This window comes from Scyliorhinus canicula, chromosome 2 (genome assembly GCF_902713615.1).
Source record: "Scyliorhinus canicula chromosome 2, sScyCan1.1, whole genome shotgun sequence".
Lineage (NCBI taxonomy): Eukaryota > Metazoa > Chordata > Chondrichthyes > Carcharhiniformes > Scyliorhinidae > Scyliorhinus > Scyliorhinus canicula.
Genome location: NC_052147.1, coordinates 152645848 through 152668724, shown reverse-complemented (window position 1 = coordinate 152668724; position 22877 = coordinate 152645848). Strand labels below are relative to the sequence as shown.

The 22877-nt window shown below is 48.3% G+C and overlaps 1 protein-coding gene across 1 annotated transcript in view; it reads left to right on the top strand.

The window, feature by feature from the left end:
- LOC119959794 (putative methyltransferase DDB_G0268948) overlaps positions 1 to 17135 on the top strand; it is a 39994-nt gene extending 22859 nt beyond the window's left edge. Inside the window, exons 5-6 of the mRNA XM_038787890.1 lie at positions 13199 to 13336; positions 16913 to 17135. Of these exons, the coding sequence (XP_038643818.1) occupies positions 13199 to 13336; positions 16913 to 17000 (226 nt within the window). The 3' untranslated portion in view covers positions 17001 to 17135. The remainder of the gene's footprint in view (positions 1 to 13198; positions 13337 to 16912) is intronic.
- Positions 17136 to 22877: the final 5742 nt, after the last annotated feature.

The window sequence follows — 22877 nt, the reverse complement described above, 5'->3', positions numbered from 1 at the left end:
GGCCCCGCAAACTATGTTCATATGTTTTGGTCCTGTTCAAAGCTGGAGGATTACTGGAAGGAGGTGTTTAGGGTAATCTCTAAAGTGGTGCACGTGAAACTGGACCCGGGCCCACGGGAGGCCATATTCAGGGTGTCGGACCAGCTGGGGTTGGAAACCTGTGCGGAGGCAGATGTTGTAGCCTTTGCCTCGTTGATCGCCCGAAGGCAGATCCTGATAGGTTGGAGAGCAACCTCTCCACCCTGTGCCGTGGCAGGGGGACCTGATGGAATTCTTGACTCTTGAGAAGGTTAAGTTTGAACTGATGGGAAGGATGGAGGGGTTCGACAATTCATAGGCATTATTCATTATGCACTTTCGAGAATTGGATTACATCGGACATTACGATGGGTGGGAGGGTTGGGCGGAGGGGACTATGTGTTAATGGTGACAATGGGTGATTCCTGATTCCTTTTTGTTATTTGTTTATGTTAACATGCAGGCTAATGTTTGGGGTTTGGTGGGAGGATGGGATCGTTAACATTGATATGGGGATTGACATTACATTCGTTACTGATTATTGTTTATTGTTGGGTGTAAATTTGGGAGAAAATGTGAAAAAGGAGAATAAAAAATATTTTTAAAAAACTCTGCAATGGTACCTCTGGCACCAATCTGAAAGGTAATAGATAGTTTTCCAGGGCTAGAAGCATCACAGCATGGTCACAGCACAGAAGGAGGCCATTCAGCCCCATCCTGTCCCTGCAGGACAGCTCGTTCCACTCCTTCCAGTACCACAGGAATTGTCTTACGTCCCGGAATTCCGAATTGGGGCTGGGTGAGAAAGGAGCAGTGCGGCGGCTTCCCGAGCCTGCTAAACAGGCAGGAGAATCAAGCGTGAGGAAGACACACCCTTTCTTTTGCAGCACTAGCTGCCGTAAAGCGGGTAAGTTTAAAGGTCCAGTCACTCTGAGAAGCCAGACAGAGGGTAAGTGTGAAAATACTTTAACGAGGGCCCTGGAAAGACCAGTGAAACCTAAAACAGGCAAAGAGGATGATGTGGAAATTGAGTTCGTTGGTACATTTTTGCAGATTTAAACAGCACTGCTCCTGGGGTACTGGAAGGAGTGGAACGAGCTGTCCTGCAGGGACAGGATGGGGCTGAATGGCCTCCTTCTGTGCTGTGATGCTTCTAGCACTGGAAAACTATCTGTTACCTTTCAGATTGGTGCCAGAGGTACCATTGGAGAGTTTAAAAAAAATATTTTTTATTCTCCTTTTTCACATTTTCTCCCAAATTTACACCCAACAATAAACAATAATCAGTAATGAATGTAATGTCAATCCCCATATCAATAACAACAATCCCATCCTCCCACCAAACCCCCAAACATTAGCCCGCATGTTAACACAAAGAAATGACAAAAAGGAATCAGGAATCGTCCAAAGTCACCATTAACACATACGGTCCCCCTCCCCCCAACTCTCCCCCCCCACCCCCCATCCCTGCCCCAATGTTCGATGTCATCCAATTCTCGAAAGTGCATAATGAATAACGCCCATGAATTATAGAACCTCTCCATCCTTCCCCTCAGCTCAAATTTGACCAGGGGAGTTCCAAAACAATTAAAGGAGACAATGAGAGAGGAGCCAGACCTTCCTGTAGAGACACTGCAAACACTGCAAGTTAAAAGGGCCAAAGAAAGGCAGCAGAAGTGCAAAGGGACAAGGTCAAAGTTGAGCAAGTTGAAAAGGTCAAAGCTAGACCAACATTGATAAAAGAGGTCCCTGAGGGACCTGCAGAGGAAAAGAGGAATAGGCCAGTGATCTCTTTGGCAGACAACTTCCTGGTAGATTGAAACAGTGATGAGGGGAGTTCCCAAACAGGCAAGCAGATAGTGAGGGAGATGCCTCACCTGGTTGAAGAGCGACAAAGGAGTACAGCATTTATTTGGGGGCAGTAATGTTCCAGGAGGTGTGGAAGAGGTTCGGGGGAATGCAAATTCCCAAGATAACAGAGGGTGCAAATGAGCTAACGTTTGTTTGGTTTGATAGTTTCATAACAAATTTAAACGGGGAACAGGGAAATTCCCATATAGGACAAGGAAGAGTGAGGGTGATGCCCTACTTAGTTGAAGAACTGAAGGTAACAGCAGCTGAAGTTAGCCCACCCCCTGTGATTGAAGATAGCCCCAAATATACAGGACAAAACAGAGGCGCAGCAAGGTCCCAAACGGGGCAGAATGTTTTGAAAAGAAAGAAGCTTGCACTTCTCCTGGATGAACAGGAAGTCTGGTTAGGCTTCACTAACCTTAGAGGGAGAACAGTGAGGGTCCCAGGTAGGGATTCAGCAGGTGCCTGAGCTCCAGGCGTCCTCCAAGTACCAGAGTGAGGTGTCACTGCCTCTGAGTGTTGTGGAGCCATTCCTGTGAGGTGTTCCCCAGAATGTGACCCCTAGTGAGCCTGTTATACAGCTGTATAGCTGGCGGAAGGTGCCGGTGAATGCAGTGAAGGATCCCCTTCTTCAGTTTTCTTGTCTGATGTGGCCTGAAGTCTGGGGCTTAGTCTGGGCCCAGAGGTGTGCCGGGAACTGCTGGTTCCTGTAGGAGAAAACAGATCGATTCAGTTCATGAAGAGACTGAATGCATTATTGCCTCTCACTCATTGAGAATGTCATGTTGTTATCAACTCATGGAGGGTTCATGCATACTGGATTAGTGGGAGAGACTGATCTCACCCTCCCCACGGGCACGGTCTCTGTCCTTGTCCGCCAACTCGGCAACATTTTTAACGTGAAGTTTTCCCCTTACTCAGGCGGAGTGGATGAGGTCATTCATCGTCTGTCTACATCAAATGAGCATCTGACGAGCTGACCTCCCTTGCAACCGCCCCCTAGGCTGGCAAGTGGAGGCTGGTGGGCCTCCTGGAGAGATCCCTCAGCTAGAGGACACCCTGTTGTTGCCATACAACATTGATGAGTGCCTCCAGGGCGTAATTATTAAACCTTTTTTTCAATTCATTTCTGGGGTGTGGGTGTCGCTGGTTAGGCCAGCATTTAATGCCCATCCCTAGTTGCCCTTCAGAAGGCGTTGATGAGTTGCTTTCTTGAACCGCTGCAGTCCTTCAGGTGTAGATACACCCACTGTGCTGTTAGGGAGGGAGTTCCAGTATTTTGTCCCAGCGATAGTGAAGGATCGGCGATAAAGTTACTAAACCAGTGTGTCTTAACCTGTATACCGTAGACAAATTACTGCAAAACTGTTTCATTAAAAATCAGTATGTACTCATGTGCACACAATGTTAAGGTTAGACAATCACACACACACAACATAAGTTATATTACATAACAAGTTCATACAAGACCTTGACTTAACTTTGGAGGTGACTGACAAGTGCCGGACAGATATTGGCCTTTATCTGTGATCCTGAGTTTTGCAGTCCCCGATGGTCGGTCCTTGGTCTGGTCTGTTCCTGGTTCTGGTCTTCCTTCTGCTGTTTGGGTGATGGTCTCCCTCGTTGGCCGATGATGATCACTGTTGTTTGGTTGCTGCTGCAGAGAGAGATCATAGGTTTGTGTAGCATCTTTTATCCCTGGGGATTTTGCACTCTTTTTGTGGGCGGTCCCAGTGGGCCACCAATCAATCGATCCGGGTTCAATCATCCTGATCGATTAAGTCTAATCAAGGTCCTCCACCTTTATCGTGTCCTTACCGACCATGTCCGTAGGTGCCCAGGGCACGTAGGCCCTTCCAAATAAGTAAGGTAGGCCCGTTGTGTCTGTTAGCTGTGTGAAATTAATATGCAAGTCCTATTGTTCCTGGATGTCCTGGAGATGACTGATTACCTGTGTATTGCAAGAGTCTGGGCAGCTGAAGTGTTTATTCTGAGTTGCAGCCTGCTTGTTCTTGAACTTGGCCTCTTTACCCAGCATCCCTTGCCAGACACCATTTTAGGTGGCCACATTTCCCTCCTTGTGATCCTGAACGCAAAGCGTGGTGGATCACAGACTCAGGACCAATACCTGCCCAGCATCCCCAGTCACTCATCAGTCAGGCAAGGGCCAGTATATTTACACACTAAGTTCAACATATTTACAATCCAATTAATACTAAATTTAAAAAAATGACATGCACACAAATGAAAAATTACACACAAATGCTCTGCTACTGTCCACAAAATACATTATAGCTAGCATCATACATTCATGGGCCTGAGGTACATGCATAACGTTTACCCATTATGCAAAAACAGGAGTCCTGAAGGGTTCTTTAGTTCTACATAATCAGAGGGGACCCTGCTGCAAGCATGGGTCCCATATTCTGTTGCTGTGTAATCTTTGTTTTCCTCAGCAGAATTTGACTGTGAGGATGATGAGATAAATTAAAGTGAACAGGAATCAGGATTACAGCCAGGTGTGATGTGAGGTGAACAAATGGGTGTATTTGTATGTTTGAGCCCCAGTTCCAAAAATCATCCCACCAAGTGGTGGCTTTCATTTCTTTAAGTTGCCTTTTTACTTCTTGAGTTTGTTGGGTTACTTTAGTAAATGTTTTGTGTGCAGTAGCCAATGTTATCCAAACTGGTGTAATTCCCCTGGTAGGGGTTTTAGCTCTGTATCGTACTCTTCATAATATTCCCCCAAGTTCTGTCAGAGCTTGTCAGTGGCATTTACATCCACCCTTTCCCTTTGTGACTGTCAATTAGCTGGGTGAGACCCAGCCTGACCGGTTTGTCTGTTTTCATACAGAATGTGCTGTTGGTAATGTTGCAATAAGTTGTGTCATACTGGTACTGTTTCAGGGAGGTGACAAGACAGTATTCTCCTGCTCCCTTGTAAGCTACCCAAGTGATGTCTGTGTCCAGACTGCGAGCTTCTATGATGCAGTTTAAGCTAGTGTTGGTTTTGAAGCCACATAGTGCATGCTCATTCAAATAAACTGGGGACAGGCATGCAATTATTTTGTTCGTTTGCTGACATCTGTCCAGATGTTAACAAATGGGGCTGTGTGTCTTCCTTCCTTCTCCACTGCGTACAGGCTTGTTTCCACTGGAATTTGGAAGGGTGAGAGGATGACTTGATTGAAGTATATAAGATACTGAATGGTCTTGACAAGGTGGACATGGAAAAGATGTTTCCTCTTGTAGGTGTGTCCAGAACCGGGGGGCACGGTTTCAAAATTAGGGGCCCCCTTTTTAGGGCAAAACTGAGAAATTCTTTTCTCACAGAGGATTGTGCAACTTTGGAACTCTCTCTCTGAGAAGGTGGTGGACACGGGGCCATAGCCATGTCTCTGTAATGATTATTGGATCATAATATTACTATTTACACTATCAGTTCATCTGTTTTGTTTCGAATGCGATGTTCATCCAGATACAGAGCCTCACGTTTTGTCCTTTTATTATTTTTGCAATCTCTTATCTGCTAATTTACTCTTAAATTTGTACTCTCTGTCCCTTCCTGTCATGGTCTATTTATCATTTCCCACATTAATAGCTTTCTCTCTTGCCTTGTTCTATTGTTTGATTTACCACATCTTCCCAAATTTGATTCCTTGGCCCCACCATTTAATTAAAAACCCTCCTTACTTTCCTTCCTTTGGGCAGCACGGTAGCACTGTGGTTAGCACAATTGCTTCACAGCTCCAGGGTCCCAGGTTCGATTCCCAGCTTGGGTCACTGTCTGTGAGGAGTCCGCACATTCTCCCCGTGTGTGCGTGGGTTTCCCCCGGGTGCTCCGGTTTCCTCCCACAGTCCAAAGATGTGCAAGTTAGTTGGATTGGCCATGATAAATTGCCCTTAGTGTCTAAAAATTGCCCTTAGTGTTGAGTGGGGTTACTGGGTTATGGGGATAGGGTAGAGGTGTGGACCTTGGGTAGGGTGTTCTTTCCAAGAGCCGGTGCAGACTCGATGGGCTGAATGGCCTCCTTCCACACTGTAAATTCTATGTTATACTACTTGCTAAAACCCTGGTCCCCAGCATGGTCCCAATGGACAGCCCCCACTTTCCCCAGTACTGGTGTCAGTGCCTCATGAACTGTAACCCAATTCTCCCATGCATTCATGTCTCTAATCTTATTTGTCCGATTCCAGTTTGCTCATGGCTGAGGCAATAATCCAGTGATTATTACCTTTGAGGTTCTGCTTCATAATTTGGTGCCTAACTCCTTATGCTGACTATGTAGGACCTCGTTCCTTGTCCTGCCTATGTTGTTGGTACCTCAATGGGCCATGACTCCTGGATCCTCCCCATCCCACTGCAAGTTCCTCTCCCACCCCGAGCTGCCAAACCCTGACAGTGGGCAATACAGCCGCCTGGATTCTTGGGCCTGCAACATCCTGGCTCCCCAGCACTGGATTGGGGAGTACTCCAAAGATGTGCTGGGGAATTCCTTCAGGAAGTTCCGGGGTAAGGGTTTACCCGGCAATTGTCCAGAAGCATTAACTTCCTCTGGACAATTATACTGATCTGGGAACCATCTGACAGAAGTGATTTAAATCACTAACTTTGGATGGTTCTGCCAGTTTTACCCTCGTGGTTATTCTGAAAGAGTTAGAAAGAAATAAAGCATTTCTAACTTTGGCGTTACTATATTAAAAGCTCACACTGAACCCCATAAAGGACACCCCCCAAACTCCCAAGATTCTGGAGACCCCCCCCACATAATCCGCCGCAACTAAGTATCCAACCCCTCACAAGATTGCCCACTCCCCCCTCGATCTGACCTGATTGGACCATCGACCCAACTATCCCCCCACATGAATGACCCTTACCCAACCCGACCCTCTCTGATCCAACCCCACCCCTGATGTCCAACTCCCCCACTTGATCTCTGACTACCTCCAATGTCCAATTCCCCCCCCCCAGATGTCTAAACCCCCCACCCTCCATCTGTAACTCCCTGCGCATCTCCAAACCCCCAAACACCCCGTATCTGCCTCTCCCCACAATGTCCAAATCCCCCACACCGCCATGTCTGAAACCCCCTCATCCGAAGTCCAGACTCCGCATTCCCGGGTGTCCCGCTCCCTGCCCCTCCCACTTGGCGACGTCTGATTCCCTCCTCTGATGTTTGACCCCCCCCCCCCCCCCCCCCCCCCCCCCAACACCCCCATGTCTGACTCTCAATCCCATATCTGACGGCCCCCCCCCCGGATATCCGAAGCCCTCACACCCCTGATGTCTGACTCCCTCGCCCGCTGTCCGAACCCTCCATTCTCCCCTGCCTGATTCTGCCTCCACCCAAAGTCCAGACTCTGCATTTCCCCAATGTCCGACTCCGAGTCCCCAACCCTTGCTGATGTCTAACTCCAGCTCCCCCACCCCGATGTCCAATACTCCCCCATGTCTGACTACCCCAGTTGATGTCCGAACTAACATCCCCCACATCCCATTCACTTACCTTAAACAATGACCTTCTCCTTTTCTGTCTGGCCTACTATTTTCAATGTGACATTTAATTTCCCTGTGTTACTGAAGTTATAAAACAGTGGTACGTCCTCTTTCACTCTGATCCATTTACACTTTGTTGCTGGAGCCCAGGAAGTGTGGTGCTGCCTGAATCTCATCTGGCCTGAGTCAGGAAGGTCGGGCGAAACAGACGGTTAAGAATTTAAATGCAGATAAGAAGTCAATATGGAGGGCAATGTGCCACAAATTCCTACTCTGAGGAAGCTATTGCCCTTGCTCGTTGCTGCTGAAAACAGTGTCAATCCCCCCTCTGTTACATTATGGGAAATATTCAGAATACAAAGGGTTAATGCCATATGTATTCTGTCCCCCACTTATTTTTTATTCATTTACAGTATGTGTGCAAAGCTGGTTAGGCCTGCATTGATTGCCCATCCCTAGTTGCCCGTCAGAAGGTGGTGGTGAATTGCCCACTTGAACCGCTGAAGTCTTTTGTAGGTACACCCACAGTGCTGTTAGTGAGGGCTAGGATGTTGCCCCAGTGACAGTGAAGGAACGCCAAAATATTTCCAAGTCAGAGTGGTGAGTGACTTGAAGGGGAACCTCCAGCTGTTGGTGTTCCCAGATATCTGCTGCTCTTGACCTTCTAGATGGCTGTGGTCATGGGTTTGGAAGGTGCTGTCTAAGGAACCTTGCTGAGTTACTGCTGTGCATCTTGTAGGTGGTACACACGGCTGTCACTGTTCATCAGTAGTGGAGGGTTTGAACGTTTGTGGAAGGGGAGCAATCAAATGGGCTGCTTTGTCCTGGATGGTGTTGAGCTTCTTGAGTGTTGTTGGAGCTGCACTCATCCAGGCAAGTGGAGAATATTCCATTACACTGCACAGTTGTGCTTTGTAGATAGTGGACAGGCCAGTGGGGGGGGGGGGGGGGGGGCAGGAGGTGAGTTACTCACTTTAGGATTCCTAGCCTTTGACCTACTCTGGTAGCCACAGTATTAATGTGGCTCGTGCAGTTCAGTTTCTGATCAATGGTAACCCCCAGGATGTTGATAGTGGAGGATTCAGTGAATGTAATGCCATTGAATGTCAAGGGGCAATGGTTAGATCCTCTCTTGTCGGAGATTGTCATTGTGTGGCACAAATGTAACTTGCCACTTGTCAGCCCAACCTGGATATTGTCCAGTTTTGCTGCATTTGGACGTTGGCTGCTTCATTATCTGAGGAGTCGTGAATGGTGCTGAACATTGTGCAGTCATTGGCAAACATCCCACTTCTGATCTTATGATGGAAAAGGGGTCATTGATGAAGCAGCTGAAGATGGTTGGACCTAGGACACTATCCTGAGGAACTCCTGCAGTGATGTCCTGGAGTTAAGATGATTGTCCTCCAACCCCACAACCATCTTCCTTTGTGCCAGGTATGACTCCAACCAGCAGAGAGTTTTCCCCCTGAGTCCCATTGACTCCAGTTTAGCCGTGGCTGCTTGATGTGAAGGGCAGTCACTCTCACCTCACCTCTGACATTCAGCTCTTTTGTCCATGTTTGAACCAAGTCTGTAATGAGGTCAGGGGCTGAGTGACCCTGGTGGAACCCAAACTGAGCGTCCGTAGACAGGTTATTGCTGAGTAAGTGCCGCTTGACAGCACTTTTGCTGACCCCTTCCATCACTTTGCCGATGATAGAGTAGACTGATTGGGCGGGAATTGACTGGGTTCAATTTGTCCTGTTTCTTGTGTACAGGACACACCTGGGCAATTTTCCACATTGCCGGGTAGATGTCAGTGTTGTAGCTGTACTGGAACAGCTTGGTTAGGGGTGCGGAAAGTTCTGAAGGACAAGTCTTCAGTACTATTGCCAGAATATTATCAGGGCCTATAGTCTTTACAGTATCCAATGCCTTCAGCCGTTTCTTGATATCACGTAGAGTGAATCGTATTGGCTGAAGACTCACATCTGTGATGCTGGGGACCTCCGGAGGAGACCGAGATGGATCATCCACTCGGCACTTCTGGCTGAAGATTGTTGCGAATGCCTCAGCTTTGTCTTTTGCACACCTGTGGTGGGCTCCTCCATCATTGAGGATGGGGATATTTGTGCAGCCTCCTCCTCCAGTGAGTTGTTTAATTGTCAGCTATCATTCACGGCTGGATGACTCAGGACTGCAGAGCTTAGATCTGATACGTTAATTGTGGAATTGTTTAGCCCTGCCTATTACTTGCTGCTTATGCTGTTTGGCGCACAAGTAGTCCTGTGTTGTAGCTTCACCAGGTTGACACCCCATTTTTCGCTATGCCTGATGTTGCTCCTGGCATGCTCTCCTGCACTCTTCATTAAACCAGGGTTGGTCCCCTGGCTTGGTGTTAATGGTAGAGTGGGGGATATGCTGGGCCATAAGGTTGCAGATTGTGGTTGAATACAGTTCTGCTGCTGCTAATGGCCTATAGCATCTCATGGATGCCCAATCTTGAGTTGCTTGATCTGTACAAAGTCAATCCCATTTAGCACTGTAATAGTGCCACCATATTCCTTTGTCCTCCCCACCCCCCCCCCCCAATTTGGAAAGCCTCCTTTGCCCTGGTGACATGGCCAGTCTGCTCTTCCATCCCGTAAATCTGAGTCTGATTTGCTCCACCCTGTTTACTGGGTTTGTTTACCTGTCTCACTCGTGGTCACATCCCCCTGCTCCTCACCGCTGAGCAAAATGGACAACCCAATTCGAAGAGGTGTGACTGTCTTCTGGAGCAGCTATTTCTCCCTCTCCCTTATGTTGGTCAGTGTCATATACCTCATAGAGGTACTGGAGCGGTTCGGGCTTGGAACAGGGTTCACCGCTTGGGTAAAGCTCCTGTACAACGCTCCCATGGCGAGTGTACAGACCAACAATACCAACTCCCAATACTTCCAGCTGCACAGGGGCACCAGACAAGGATGCCCACTGTCCCCGCTGCTGTTCGCACTAGCAATCGAACCGCTAGCAATCGCGCTCAGGGCAGCAAAAAATTGGAGGGGGATCCGAAGGGGAGGTAGAGAGCACAGAGTCTCACTCTATGCGGATGATCTGCTCCTCTATATCTCGGACCCACAAAGCAGCATGGACGGAATCATCGCGCTCCTGAAAGAGTTTGGAGCCTTCTCGGGCTACAAACTCAACATGAGCAAAAGTGAGATCTTCCCATTACACCCGCAAGGGGGGGGGGGGGGGGGGGGGGGGGCAGCACTAAAGGGGCTGCCGTTCAAACAAGCCCGACATAAATTCCGCTACCTGGGGATCCAAATAGCCCATGACTGGAAAGGGATCCACAAATGGAACCTCACCAGCCTGACGGAGGAAGTTAAAAAGGACCTGCAAAGATGGAACACACTCCCGCTCTCCCTCGCGGGGAGAGTTCAGACGATCAAAATGAACGTACTGCCCAGGTTCCTCTTCCTGTTTAGATCCATTCCGATCTACATCCCCAAGGCCTTTTTCAAAGCGCTGGACAAACTCATCATGGCGTTCGTATGGGGGGGTAAAAATGCTAGGATCCCAAAGAAGGTCTTACAAAAAACAAAAACCAGGGGAGGGTTAGCCCTCCCGAATCTACAATTCTACCACTGGGCAGCAACAGCCGAGCGAGTAAGGGGATGGATCCAGGAGCCAGAAGCTGAGTGGGTGCGGGCGGAGGAGGCCTCCTGCATGGGAACCTCCCTCCGGGCCCTCGCCACGGCAGCACTCCCATCCCCACCCAAAAAACACTCCAGCAGCCCAGTGGTGACAGCCACCCTCCAATCCTGGAACCAACTGCGGCAGCAACTTGGCCTGACCAAAATGTCGAACAGGGCTCCCATCTGCAACAACCATAGGTTCAAACCAGCACTGACCGACGCCACCTTCAAAAGGTGGAGGCAGGACGGGGGGACACTGACAGTCAGGGACCTATACACGGACGACAGGATCGCAACACTGGACGAACTGACAGAGAAATTTCAGCTAGCTGGGGGGAACGAGCTACGGTACCTGCAGCTCAAAAACTTCCTACGAAAGGAGACAAGGACGTACCCACAACCGCCACGACAGACACTACTGGAAGACCTACTGGACGCAAGTATCCTAGAGAAAGGGAACTGTAGTGACATGTATGACCGACTGGTAGATAGGGACGACACCGTACTGGACGCAACAAGGAGGAAATGGGAGGACGACCTGGGGATGGAGATCGGGTGGGGACTCTGGAGCGAAGCACTGCATAGGGTCAACTCCACCTCCACGTGCGCAAGGCTCAGCCTGACGCAACTAAAAGTGGTACATAGAGCCCACTTAACAAGAACCCGTATGAGTAGGTTCTTCCCGGAGGTGGAAGACAGATGTGAACGGTGCCAAAGAGGCCCGGCCAACCACGCCCACATGTTCTGGTCTTGCCCCAGACTCGTGGAGTACTGGACAGCCTTCTTCGAGGTAATGTCCAAAGTGGTGGGAGTGAGGGTGGAGCCATGCCCGATAGTGGCGGTCTTCGGGGTTTCAGAACAGCCAGATCTATTCCTGGGGAGGAGGGCGGATGCCCTTGCCTTTGCCTCCCTGATCGCCCGCCGTAGAATCCTGTTTGGCTGGCGGTCAGCAGCACCGCCCAGAGCTGCGGACTGGCTGTCCGACCTCTCGGAATCTCTCCAAATGGAGAAAATCAAATTTGCCATCCGAGGGTCGGACGACGGCTTCCACAGAACGTGGGAGCCATTCATGCAACTGTTCCGGGACCTATTTGTGGCCAATGTACAAGAGGAAGAATAGTCGGGGGAAGGTAGCGGGAGGGGGGGGGGGGCTACAGGTTCATTACGGGGGTTCGATGGCTAGCTAAGGCCCAAAACCAAGCTAAATAAACATGTTGAGGGGGGGGGGGGGGGGGGGCGCAGTTACTACTACGAAGATGCTTACCTGTAAATATGTATGTTAATTTTTGCGTGTTTGTTTTTGTTTGTTTTTTTTTTTTTTTTGTTTCTCTCTCCTAACAATTTGTAATTTGTTCAATATAAAATACGAAAACTGAATAAAAACATTTATAAAAAAAAATGTTGGTCAGTGTCTGCAGTTCAGCCTCCAGATCGATAATCCTGATATGGAATTCCTTCAGCTGCTTATGGTTTCTGCATTATCCTGGATAGTCCGAGTATGCAGAAACTCCCACATTCCACAGCTGCAAAACAACACCTGTCCTGCCACTGTTTCTTATTTAGTTAATTCAATTAAATTAATTTAACTTAGAATAATTTCTTTGTGTACTACAATGTAATATGCTTATGAATAGTGAGTATTAAGTTATACGTTTCTTAATTACATAGGTATGTGTTTTAGGAATTTTACTGTACTATTCATTTTAAAGTTTTACTTGTTTATATTTATAGATATGCTGCAACACCTAAGTCCTAGGCTAGCTATTAACATGCTGTCGCTTACATCAACCATTTACTGGTCAATCAACTTACCAGTTTCCTGTGATGCCACAGTTGTTTTTTTCACTCCATTTCTTCAATCCGAATGCGAGCTGCATTATTGGTTCTCCGCCTCGACCTGATCTCTGCTGTAAACTATACACATAGGTACAATAAAAAGTCCAAGCTAGGAGCTGTCTCCATCCTTGCTTCTACACACCGCTCTGTCCAACAATATACTCAGTGCATGTCATATGTTCTCTTACATCACTGTACGGGTGATGATGCACTCAGTCCCAAAGTAATAGACTTTGTAAAGTACACCAACACCTCCAGGGAAACCCAATCGATCAAAGTGCTACATGAGTGTTTAATTCCTACAGTAACAATATCTTCTTTGACACAGAGCTGAAGACATTTATATTAAGCTGAAGAAACCTATCTCGTGGTTCATTGGGTATCTGAATTCCTCGGTAATATATAAAGCATACCTGAAGAATGATCCGGAAAACGCTAAAGCCACATTGGAAAAAACTGAACAAAGGTACAAAACTCTATGAAAACCACACCCTTCCTGCCAATCTGTCCCCTAATGTTTAATTGTACCATAGTATGAGGTTAGCTAAGGGCTACCAGTGACTCCCAGAGCCTGGCCCAGAGGGTCAATGTTTGGAGACCCCCTCAGGCCCCTAATTCATGTGAATGACTCAGATTCGGAAAGGCTGAAGGAACTGGTCAGATGAGCAGACAGCTAAATTCTGGGGACAGACAGATGAGTTTGATCAAATAGGTAATCTGGCAAATTATAGACATAACTGATAATGAAGATACAAGATAGTGAATTTCAGAGGCACTTCTTGAATTTTAGGGACATTAGACAGAAAATGAGAAGGATAATAATTACACTTACAGGCCAACCCGTGTTAAATTCTGAAGTATTTTTTGAACATCTCCTTTTTAAACTTTCCTCTCCTCTGTTACAAAGCAAAACCTCCTTTGATCAGCTGTAATATCTTCAGTTTTAACAGACTTCGGGCGAAATTCTCCGAGCCCCCAGCAGGGTCGGAGAATCGCCTGGGGCCGCCGAAAATCCGGCCCCCGCTGTGGCAGAGATTCTCCGCCACCCGAGATGTGGCGGGGGCGGGAATCACGGCACTCCGATCGGCGAGGCCCCTGCGGCGATTCTCCAGCCCGCGATGGGCCGAAGTCCCGCCGCTGGGAGGCCTCTCCTGCCGCCGAGGTTTGAACCACCTCTGGTAATGGCAGGATCGGCGGCGCGAGCGGGCCCCCGGGGCCCTGGGGGGGGGGGGGGTGCGATCGGACCCCGGGGGGGTGCCCCAACGGTGGACAGGCCCGCGATCGGGGCCCCCCGCTCAGACTCCGGGCCAGTGCCCTGGGTGCAGTCTTTCTCTTCCGCGGCCGCCACGGCCTCCGCCATGGTGGAAGCGGAAGAGAAACCCACATCATGAATGCGCCGGTGGTGACATCATCGGCAGCTGGCCACTGACATCACCGCCGGCGCATGCGACGACCGCTGAAAGCCTTTCGGCCAGCCCCGCTGCCTGGGGCGCCGGTTTTCTGCGCCAGTCTTAGGTGCCAACCGCTCCGGCGTGGGGCTAGCCCCCAAAGGTGGGGAGAATTCCCCACCTTTGGGGAGGCCCGACCCCGGAGTGGTTGGCACCACTCCCCTACGCCGGGACCCTCCGTCACGCCGGGTAGGGGAGAATCCCGCCTTTCATCCCCCAAATCTTCACCTTTTCATAGAATTTACAGTGCAGAAGACTATTCGGCCCATCAAGTTTGCACCGGCTCTTGGAAAGAGCATCCTACTTAAGACCATGCCTCCACCCCCATCCCCGTAACCCCAGTAACCCCACCTAAACTTTTGGACACAAAAGGGCAATTTAGCATAGCCAATCCACCTAACCGGCACATCTTTGCACTCTGGGATGAAACCAGAGCACCCAGAGGAAACCCACGCAGACACAGGGAGAAAGTGCAAACTCCACAGTCATCTTGACTGAACCGTCAATTGACAAACCCATGTCCATCTAGAAGGACAAGGGCAGCAGATACCTGGGAACACCACCACCTGGAGGTTCCCCTCCAAGTCACTCACCATCCTGACCTGGAAATATATCGGCTGTTCCTTCACTGCCGCTGAGTCAGAATCCTGGAACACCCTCCCTAACAGCACTGTGGATGTACCTACACCATAGAGACTGCAGCAGTTCAAGACGGCGGCTCACCACCACCTTCTAAAGGGCAATTAGGAATGGGCAATAAACTCTGGCCGTGCGAGTGCTGTCCACACCCTGTGATGAATATAAAGTACAGCTTCTCTGTCACCTTGGGCACTGTAATCAGACAGAATTTCATGATCCTACATTTTAAATGTATTAACAGTTGATAGTGAGAGTTGTACAATTTACAGTGTAACTGAATAGTGTTGTAACCAACTGAATCTTAATGTTCTGTCTGTTTAGAATATCAGTGAATAATGGTCAAGGATTAATTGGTACTGTTTTAAGGGTTTACAGGAACCAAGAACTCTGTGAGTTTCTGTACATAAAACTTTGAAGGTGACAGGGCAAATTGAGAGAGGTGTTGAATGAGCATCGGGGATCCTGTTTTTTTTTATAAATAGAGGCGCACAGTATAAGGGTAAGGAAATTATGCTGAACCATTCTAAATCACATGGCTGCTTTACTGTGCTCAGTTCATGTTTGAGGAAGGGCGTCCAAGGCTTTGGAGTGGATAGAGGAGATTTACTAGAAGCTGGAGTGAGTGGAATCAGTTACCTGGAGGGACTGGAGATGCTGGGCTTGTCTTCCGTAGAGAAGGTGAAGGGGAGATGTGGGGTGTGATTTACCGTTCTCGACTCACCCGACTTGGAGACACGATGAGATCTCGCGCCAGATTCACAACGCTTGAGATTCATCTGGACCCCGAGAGACGTCGTGATCTGGATCTCGCACTTCGACAACACAATCAATCTTGCGGGGCCGAATGGCCTCCTCCTGCTTCTATTTTCTATGTATGCTTCTGTGCAGGCCTTCCTGCCCAATCTCACTGGTTTCAATTCCTGGCATCTGCATATTCCACTGGCGCTCAAGATGGAGTTGAACATCCTTGACTTCCAGCGTGTTTAACCTGTGATGACGTGCAGTTACATGCAGCACTGCCACACCAGCTACAGAAGCATCAGCAATCTGCAAAAGCATTTCAACGGTGTGGAATGCTAAATATACACCTCCCGCTGCCTCAGGAAGGCAGACAGCATTATCAGAGACCCCTCACACCCAGGCATTGCCTTCTTCCAGACCCTTCTCTCAGGCAGAAGGTACAGACGTCTGAAGACTATGTGGCAATAAATAAATAAATCAAAACAAAAATCCCCCTGACCAAGCCCAATCCCGAGGGGTCCCCTCCCTGAGCACTGGGGCAGCAGCACCAGAACACTTGAGCTATTTATTCCTCCTCAGTAGCCATTGTGCCAGATACACGTTTTTGATCAGGAGTACTAAACGGTGCCTGTGTGATTCCCACTGGGGAGTCGGGTAATTCCTGGAAGGTCGCTGCATTCAACTTCAATCTCGTTAATGAGATTGAAATTAATGCAAATGAGGGTTAATGATATTCACATCATTTTTGGATGAGATCCGGAACTCGCATCATGAGTGGGCCAGGCTAATCGCAAAATGCTTTGCGCCTGGCGCAAATCTCGATTTTATACTCTCCCGTTATTCACTCGACCTGCCTGGATCTGCACTAGGCGCAACGTGGTCACTGAATTGCATCCTCAGAGTGGGACTCTAACCTCGAACTTCTGCCCCAGACACAGGGACACTTACCACTGGGCCACAAAACCTTCATTTGTGTACCTTGAAGGGGAAGTAGCTTGAGGCTGTTATGAAAGAGCAGGGTAGCGGGATAAATTGTAGCTATTGCAAAGGGTGTGATGGGTTGAATGGTCTCCTTCATGCTGTATGATGCTGTGATCCTGTCCATTTATTATCTATTCGATGGGCTGCACTTCAGTGCAGTCACATTGTTTTTGATACGTTGAATAGAGTTTCATTCTGTAGATTAAACTTTGATTAATTTTCTCTCCCTCTAGACTTCTAAAGACACTTGGAGTGTCAAGTGAGACCATTGTGGAATTCAGTATCAAATACTTTTGTCTCTTGGCCAGTAAACATGAGTGATGTTCGTAAGCCGTCTCCCAGAGTGCTTCACAGCCACCATTCAAAGACCCTCTGAATCTCCCAGTACAGGATTTCAATCAAAAATGGGATCCAGTTTTTCAACACAATAAAAACAAATGAATTGCTTGAGCTGGGTTAATGAATTTAAGAAATCAATTCAATGTGGACGCTCATAATAAAAGTCACACCTCGCTTTTAAACAGCTCATGCCCATCAGATTCCATCTCTTGCAGTGAAAATGTTTCAGGTTTTTGGGGAGAAAAACAGTTTTATTCAGGTTGAGGGTTTTTATGAGAAAAACAATGTCAATCATTCATGAGCAAAGGAACAACATGTCGGAACGCGTGCAGAGAAAACTAGTACAAGATGAGTCAGGTGTTGCCGAAAGCTCTGATTTTAGTCGACCTTAATCTGTGCCTTCGACTAAGCCTCCATAACTTGAATAATTTTTAGATCAATGAATTGCACATAATCCTTATAGACAGAATCCTTTCTTCAGTTTGACTCTGTCACCACCACGCTCTCAGACAGTACATTCCAGATCCTAACCACTCGCTGTGTGAATCTGTCTCCACCACACTCCCAGACAGTACATTCCAGATCCTAACCACTCGCTGTGTGAATCTGTTTACATCACAGTCTCACAGACAGTACATTCCAGATCCTAACCACTCGCTGTGTGAATCTGTCTCCACCACACTCACAGACAGTACATTCCAGATCCTAACCACTCGCTGTGTGAATCTGTCTCCACCACACTCACAGACAGTACATTCCAGATCCTAACCTCTCGCTGTGTGAATCTGTCTCCACCACACTCACAGACAGTTACTTCCAGATTCTAACCACTCGCTGTGTGAATCTGTCTCCACCACACTCACAGACAGTGCATTCCAGATCCTAACCACTCGCCGTGTGAATCTGCCTCCACCACACTCTCAGACAGTACATTCCAGATCTTAACCACTCGCCGTGTGAATCTGTCTCCACCACACTCACAGACAGTGCATTCCAGATCCTAACCACTCGCCGTGTGAATCTGCCTCCACCACACTCACAGACAGTGCATTCCAGATCCTAACCACTCGCCGTGTGAATCTGCCTCCACCACACTCTCAGACAGTACATTCCAGATCTTAACCACTCGCTGTGTGAATCTGCCTCCACCACACTCTCAGACAGTACATTCCAGATCCTAACCACTCGCTCTGTGAATCTGCCTCCACCACACTCTCAGACAGTGCATTCCAGATCCTAACCACTCGCTGTTTCCATCACACTCTCAGACAGTACATTCCAGATCCTAACCACTCGCTGTGTGAATCTGTTTCCATCACACTCACAGACAGTACATTCCAGATCCTAACCACTCGCTGTGTGAATCTGTCTCCATCACACTCTCAGACAGTACATTCCGGATCCTAACCACTCACTATGTGAATCTGTCTCCACCAAACTCACAGACAGTACATTCCAGATCCTAACCACTCGCTGTGTGAATCTGTCTCCACCACACTCACAGACAGTACATTCCAGATCCTAACCACTCGCTATGTGAATCGGTCTCCACCACACTCACAGACAGTACATTCCAGATCCTAACCACTCGCTGTGTGAATCTGTCTCCACCACACTCCCAGACAGTACATTCCAGATCCTAACCACTCGCTGTGTGAATCTGTCTCCACCACACTCACAGACAGTACATTCCAGATCCTAACCACTCGCTGTGTGAATCTGTCTCCACCACACTCACAGACAGTACATTCCAGATCCTAACCACTCGCTGTGTGAATCTGTCTCCACCACACTCACAGACAGTACATTCCAGATCCTAACCTCTCGCTGTGTGAATCTGTCTCCACCACACTCTCAGACAGTTACTTCCAGATTCTAACCACTCGCTGTGTGAATCTGTCTCCACCACACTCACAGACAGTGCATTCCAGATCCTAACCACTCGCCGTGTGAATCTGCCTCCACCACACTCTCAGACAGTACATTCCAGATCTTAACCACTCGCTGTGTGAATCTGTCTCCACCACACTCACAGACAGTGCATTCCAGATCCTAACCACTCGCCGTGTGAATCTGCCTCCACCACACTCTCAGACAGTACATTCCAGATCTTAACCACTCGCTGTGTGAATCTGCCTCCACCACACTCTCAGACAGTACATTCCAGATCCTAACCACTCGCTGTGTGAATCTGCCTCCACCACACTCTCAGACAGTGCATTCCAGATCCTAACCACTCGCTGTTTCCATCACACTCTCAGACAGTACATTCCAGATCCTAACCACTCGCTGTGTGAATCTGTTTCCATCACACTCACAGACAGTACATTCCAGATCCTAACCACTCGCTGTGTGAATCTGTCTCCATCACACTCTCAGACAGTACATTCCGGATCCTAACCACTCACTATGTGAATCTGTCTCCACCAAACTCACAGACAGTACATTCCAGATCCTAACCACTCGCTGTGTGAATCTGTCTCCAACCACACTCACAGACAGTACATTCCAGATCCTAACCACTCGCTATGTGAATCGGTCTCCACCACACTCACAGACAGTACATTCCAGATCCTAACCACTCGCTGTGTGAATCTGTCTCCACCACACTCCCAGACAGTACATTCCAGATCCTAACCACTCGCTGTGTGAATCTGTTTCCATCACACTCACAGACAGTACATTCCAGATCCTAACCACTCGCTGTGTGAATCTGTCTCCACCAAACTCACAGACAGTACATTCCAGATCCTAACCACTCGCTGTGTGAATCTGTCTCCACCACACTCTCAGACGGTACATTCCAGATCCTAACCACTCGCTGTGTGAATCTGTCTCCACCACACTCACAGACAGTACATTCCAGATCCTAACCACTCGCTATGTGAATCGGTCTCCACCACACTCACAGACAGTACATTCCAGATCCTAACCACTCGCTGTGTGAATCTGTCTCCACCACACTCCCAGACAGTACATTCCAGATCCTAACCACTCGCTGTGTGAATCTGTTTCCATCACACTCTCAGACCCTAGGCAGAGAGATGGGTGACCACAAGAAGGGGTGGGCAGTCAGTGCAGGAATCCCCAATGGTTGTCCCCCTCTTGAACAGGTATACCCCTTTGGATACTGTCGGGGGGGGGGGGGGGGGATAGCCTATCAGGAGAAAACAGCAGCAGCCAGAGTAGTGGCACCACGGCTGGCTCTGATGTTCAGCAGGGAGGATCAAAGTGCAGAAGAGCAATAGTCATAGGGGATTCTATAGTCAGGGGCACAGATAGGCACTTTTGTTGATGTGAAAGATAGTCCAGGATGGTATGTTGCCTCCCTGGTGCCAGGGTCCAGGATGTCTCAGAACGGGTAGCAGGCATCCTGAAGGGGGAGGGCAAACAGGCAGAGGTTGTTGTACATATTGGTACTAAAGACATAGGCAGGAAGGGGCATGAGGTCCTGCAGCAGGAGTTCAGGGAGCTAAGCAGGAAGTTAAAACACAGGACCTCTAGGGTTGTAATCTCAGGATTACTCCCTGTGCCATGTGCCAGTGGGGCTAGAAATAGGAAGATGGAGCAGTTAAACACGTGGCTAAACAGCTGGTGTAGGAGAGAGGGTTTCAGTTATCTGGACCACTGGGAGCTCTTCTGGGGCAGGTGTGACCAGTATAAGAAGAACGGGTTGCATCTAAACTGGAGAGGCATAAATATCCTGGCCGTGAGGTCGTATGGCAGGGGGGTGGGTACCGGAGCAATAGGTCAGAAGGTTTAAAAATTGAGGGAGAACTAGGGAATAGGGCCAGTATGGCTCTGAGGAAGAGCAGACAGGGAGATGTTGCTGAAAACAGCGGGTCTGGTGGCCTGAAGTGCATATGTTTTAATGCAAGAAGTATTACGGGTAAGGCAGATGAACTTAGAGCTTGGATTAGTACTTGGAACTATGATGTTGTTGCCATTACAGAGACCTGGTTGAGGGAAAGACAGCTAAACATTCCAGGATTTAGATGTTTCAGGCGGATAGAGGGGGAGGTAAAAGGGGTGGTGGAGTTGCGCTACTGGTTAGGGAGAATATCAGAGCTGTACTACGGGAGGACACCTCAGAGGGCAGCGAGGATATATGGGTAGAGATCAGGAATAAGAAGAGTGCAGTTGGGGGTTTACTACAGGCCACCCAACAGCCGGGGGGAGATAGCGGAGCAGATATGTAGACAGATTTTGGAAACAAGCAAAAACAACAGGGTTCTTGTGATGGGAGACTTTAACTTCCTCATTATTGACTGGGACTCACTTGGTGCTGGGGGCTTGGACAGGGCAGAGTTTGTAAGGAGCATCCAGGAGGGCTTCTTAAAACAATATGTAGATAGTCCAACTAGGGAAGGGGCTGCACTGGACCTGGTATTGGGGAATGAACTCGGCCAGGTGGTAGAAGTTTCAGTAGCGGAGCATTTCGGAAACAGTGACCACAATTCAGTAAATTTAAAGTGCTGGTGGACAAGGATAAGAGTGGCCCTGGGGTGAATATGCTAAATTGGGGGAAGGCTAATTATAACAATATCAGGCGGGAACTGATTGGGGGCAGATGTTTGAGGGTAAATCAACATCTGACACGTGGGAGACTTTCAAATGTCAGTTGAAAGGAATTCAGGACCGGCATGTTCCTGTGAGGAAAAAGGATAAATATGGCAAATTTCGTGATCCTTGGATAACGAGGAATATTTTAGGCCTCGTCCAGAAGAAAAAGGAGGCATTTGTCAGGGCTAGAAGGCTGGGAACAGATGAAGCCTGGGTGGAATATAAGGAAAGTAGGAAGGAACTTAAGCAAGGAGTCAGGAGGGCTAGAGCAGGTGACGAAAAGTCATTGGCAAATAGGGTTAAGGAAAATCCCAAGGCTTTTTACACGTACATAAAAAGCAAGAGGGTAGCCAGGGAAAGGGTTGGCCCAATGAAGGACAGGGGAGGGAATCTATATGTGGAGCCAGAGGAAATGGGCGAGGTACTAAATGAATACTTTGCATTCGTATTCACCAAAGAGAAGGAATTGTTGGATGTTGAGTCTGGAGAAGGGTGTGTAGATAGCCTGGGTCACATTGAGATCCAAAAAGATGAGGTGTTGGACGTCTTTAAAAATATTAAGGTGGATAAGTCCCCAGGGCCTGGTGGGATCTACCCCAGAATACTGAAGGAGGCAAGAGAGGAAATTGCTGAGCCTTGACAGAAATCTTTAGATCCTCACTGTCTTCAGGTGATGTCCCGGAGGACTGGAGAATAGCCAATGTTGTTTCTTTGTTTAAGAAGGGTAGCAAGGGAACTACAGGCCGGTGAGCCTTACTTCAGTGATAGGGAAATTACTGGAGAGAATTCTTCGAGACAGGATCTACTCCCATTTGGAAGCAAGTGGATGTATTAGCGAGAGGCAGCACGGTTTTGTGAAGGGGAGGTCATGTCTCACTAACTTGATAGACTTTTTCGAAGAGGTCACAAAGATGATTGATGCAGGTAGGGCAGTGGATATTGTCTATATGGACTTCAGTAAGGCCTTTGACAAGGTCCCTCATGGCAGACTGGTACAAAAGGTGAAGTCACACGGGATCAGAGGTTATCTGGCAAGGTGGATACAGAACTGGCTAGGTCATAGAAGGCAGAGAGTAGCAATGGAATGGTGCTTTTCTGATTGGAGAGCTGTGACTAATGGTGTTCCGCAGGGATCAGTGCTGGGACCTTTGTTGTTTGTAGTATATATAAATGATTTGGAGGAATATGTAACTGGTCTGATTAGTAAGTTTGCAGATGACACAAAGGTTGGTGGAATTGCGGATAGTGATGAGGACTGTCAGAGGATACAGCAGGATTTAGATTGTTTGGAGACTT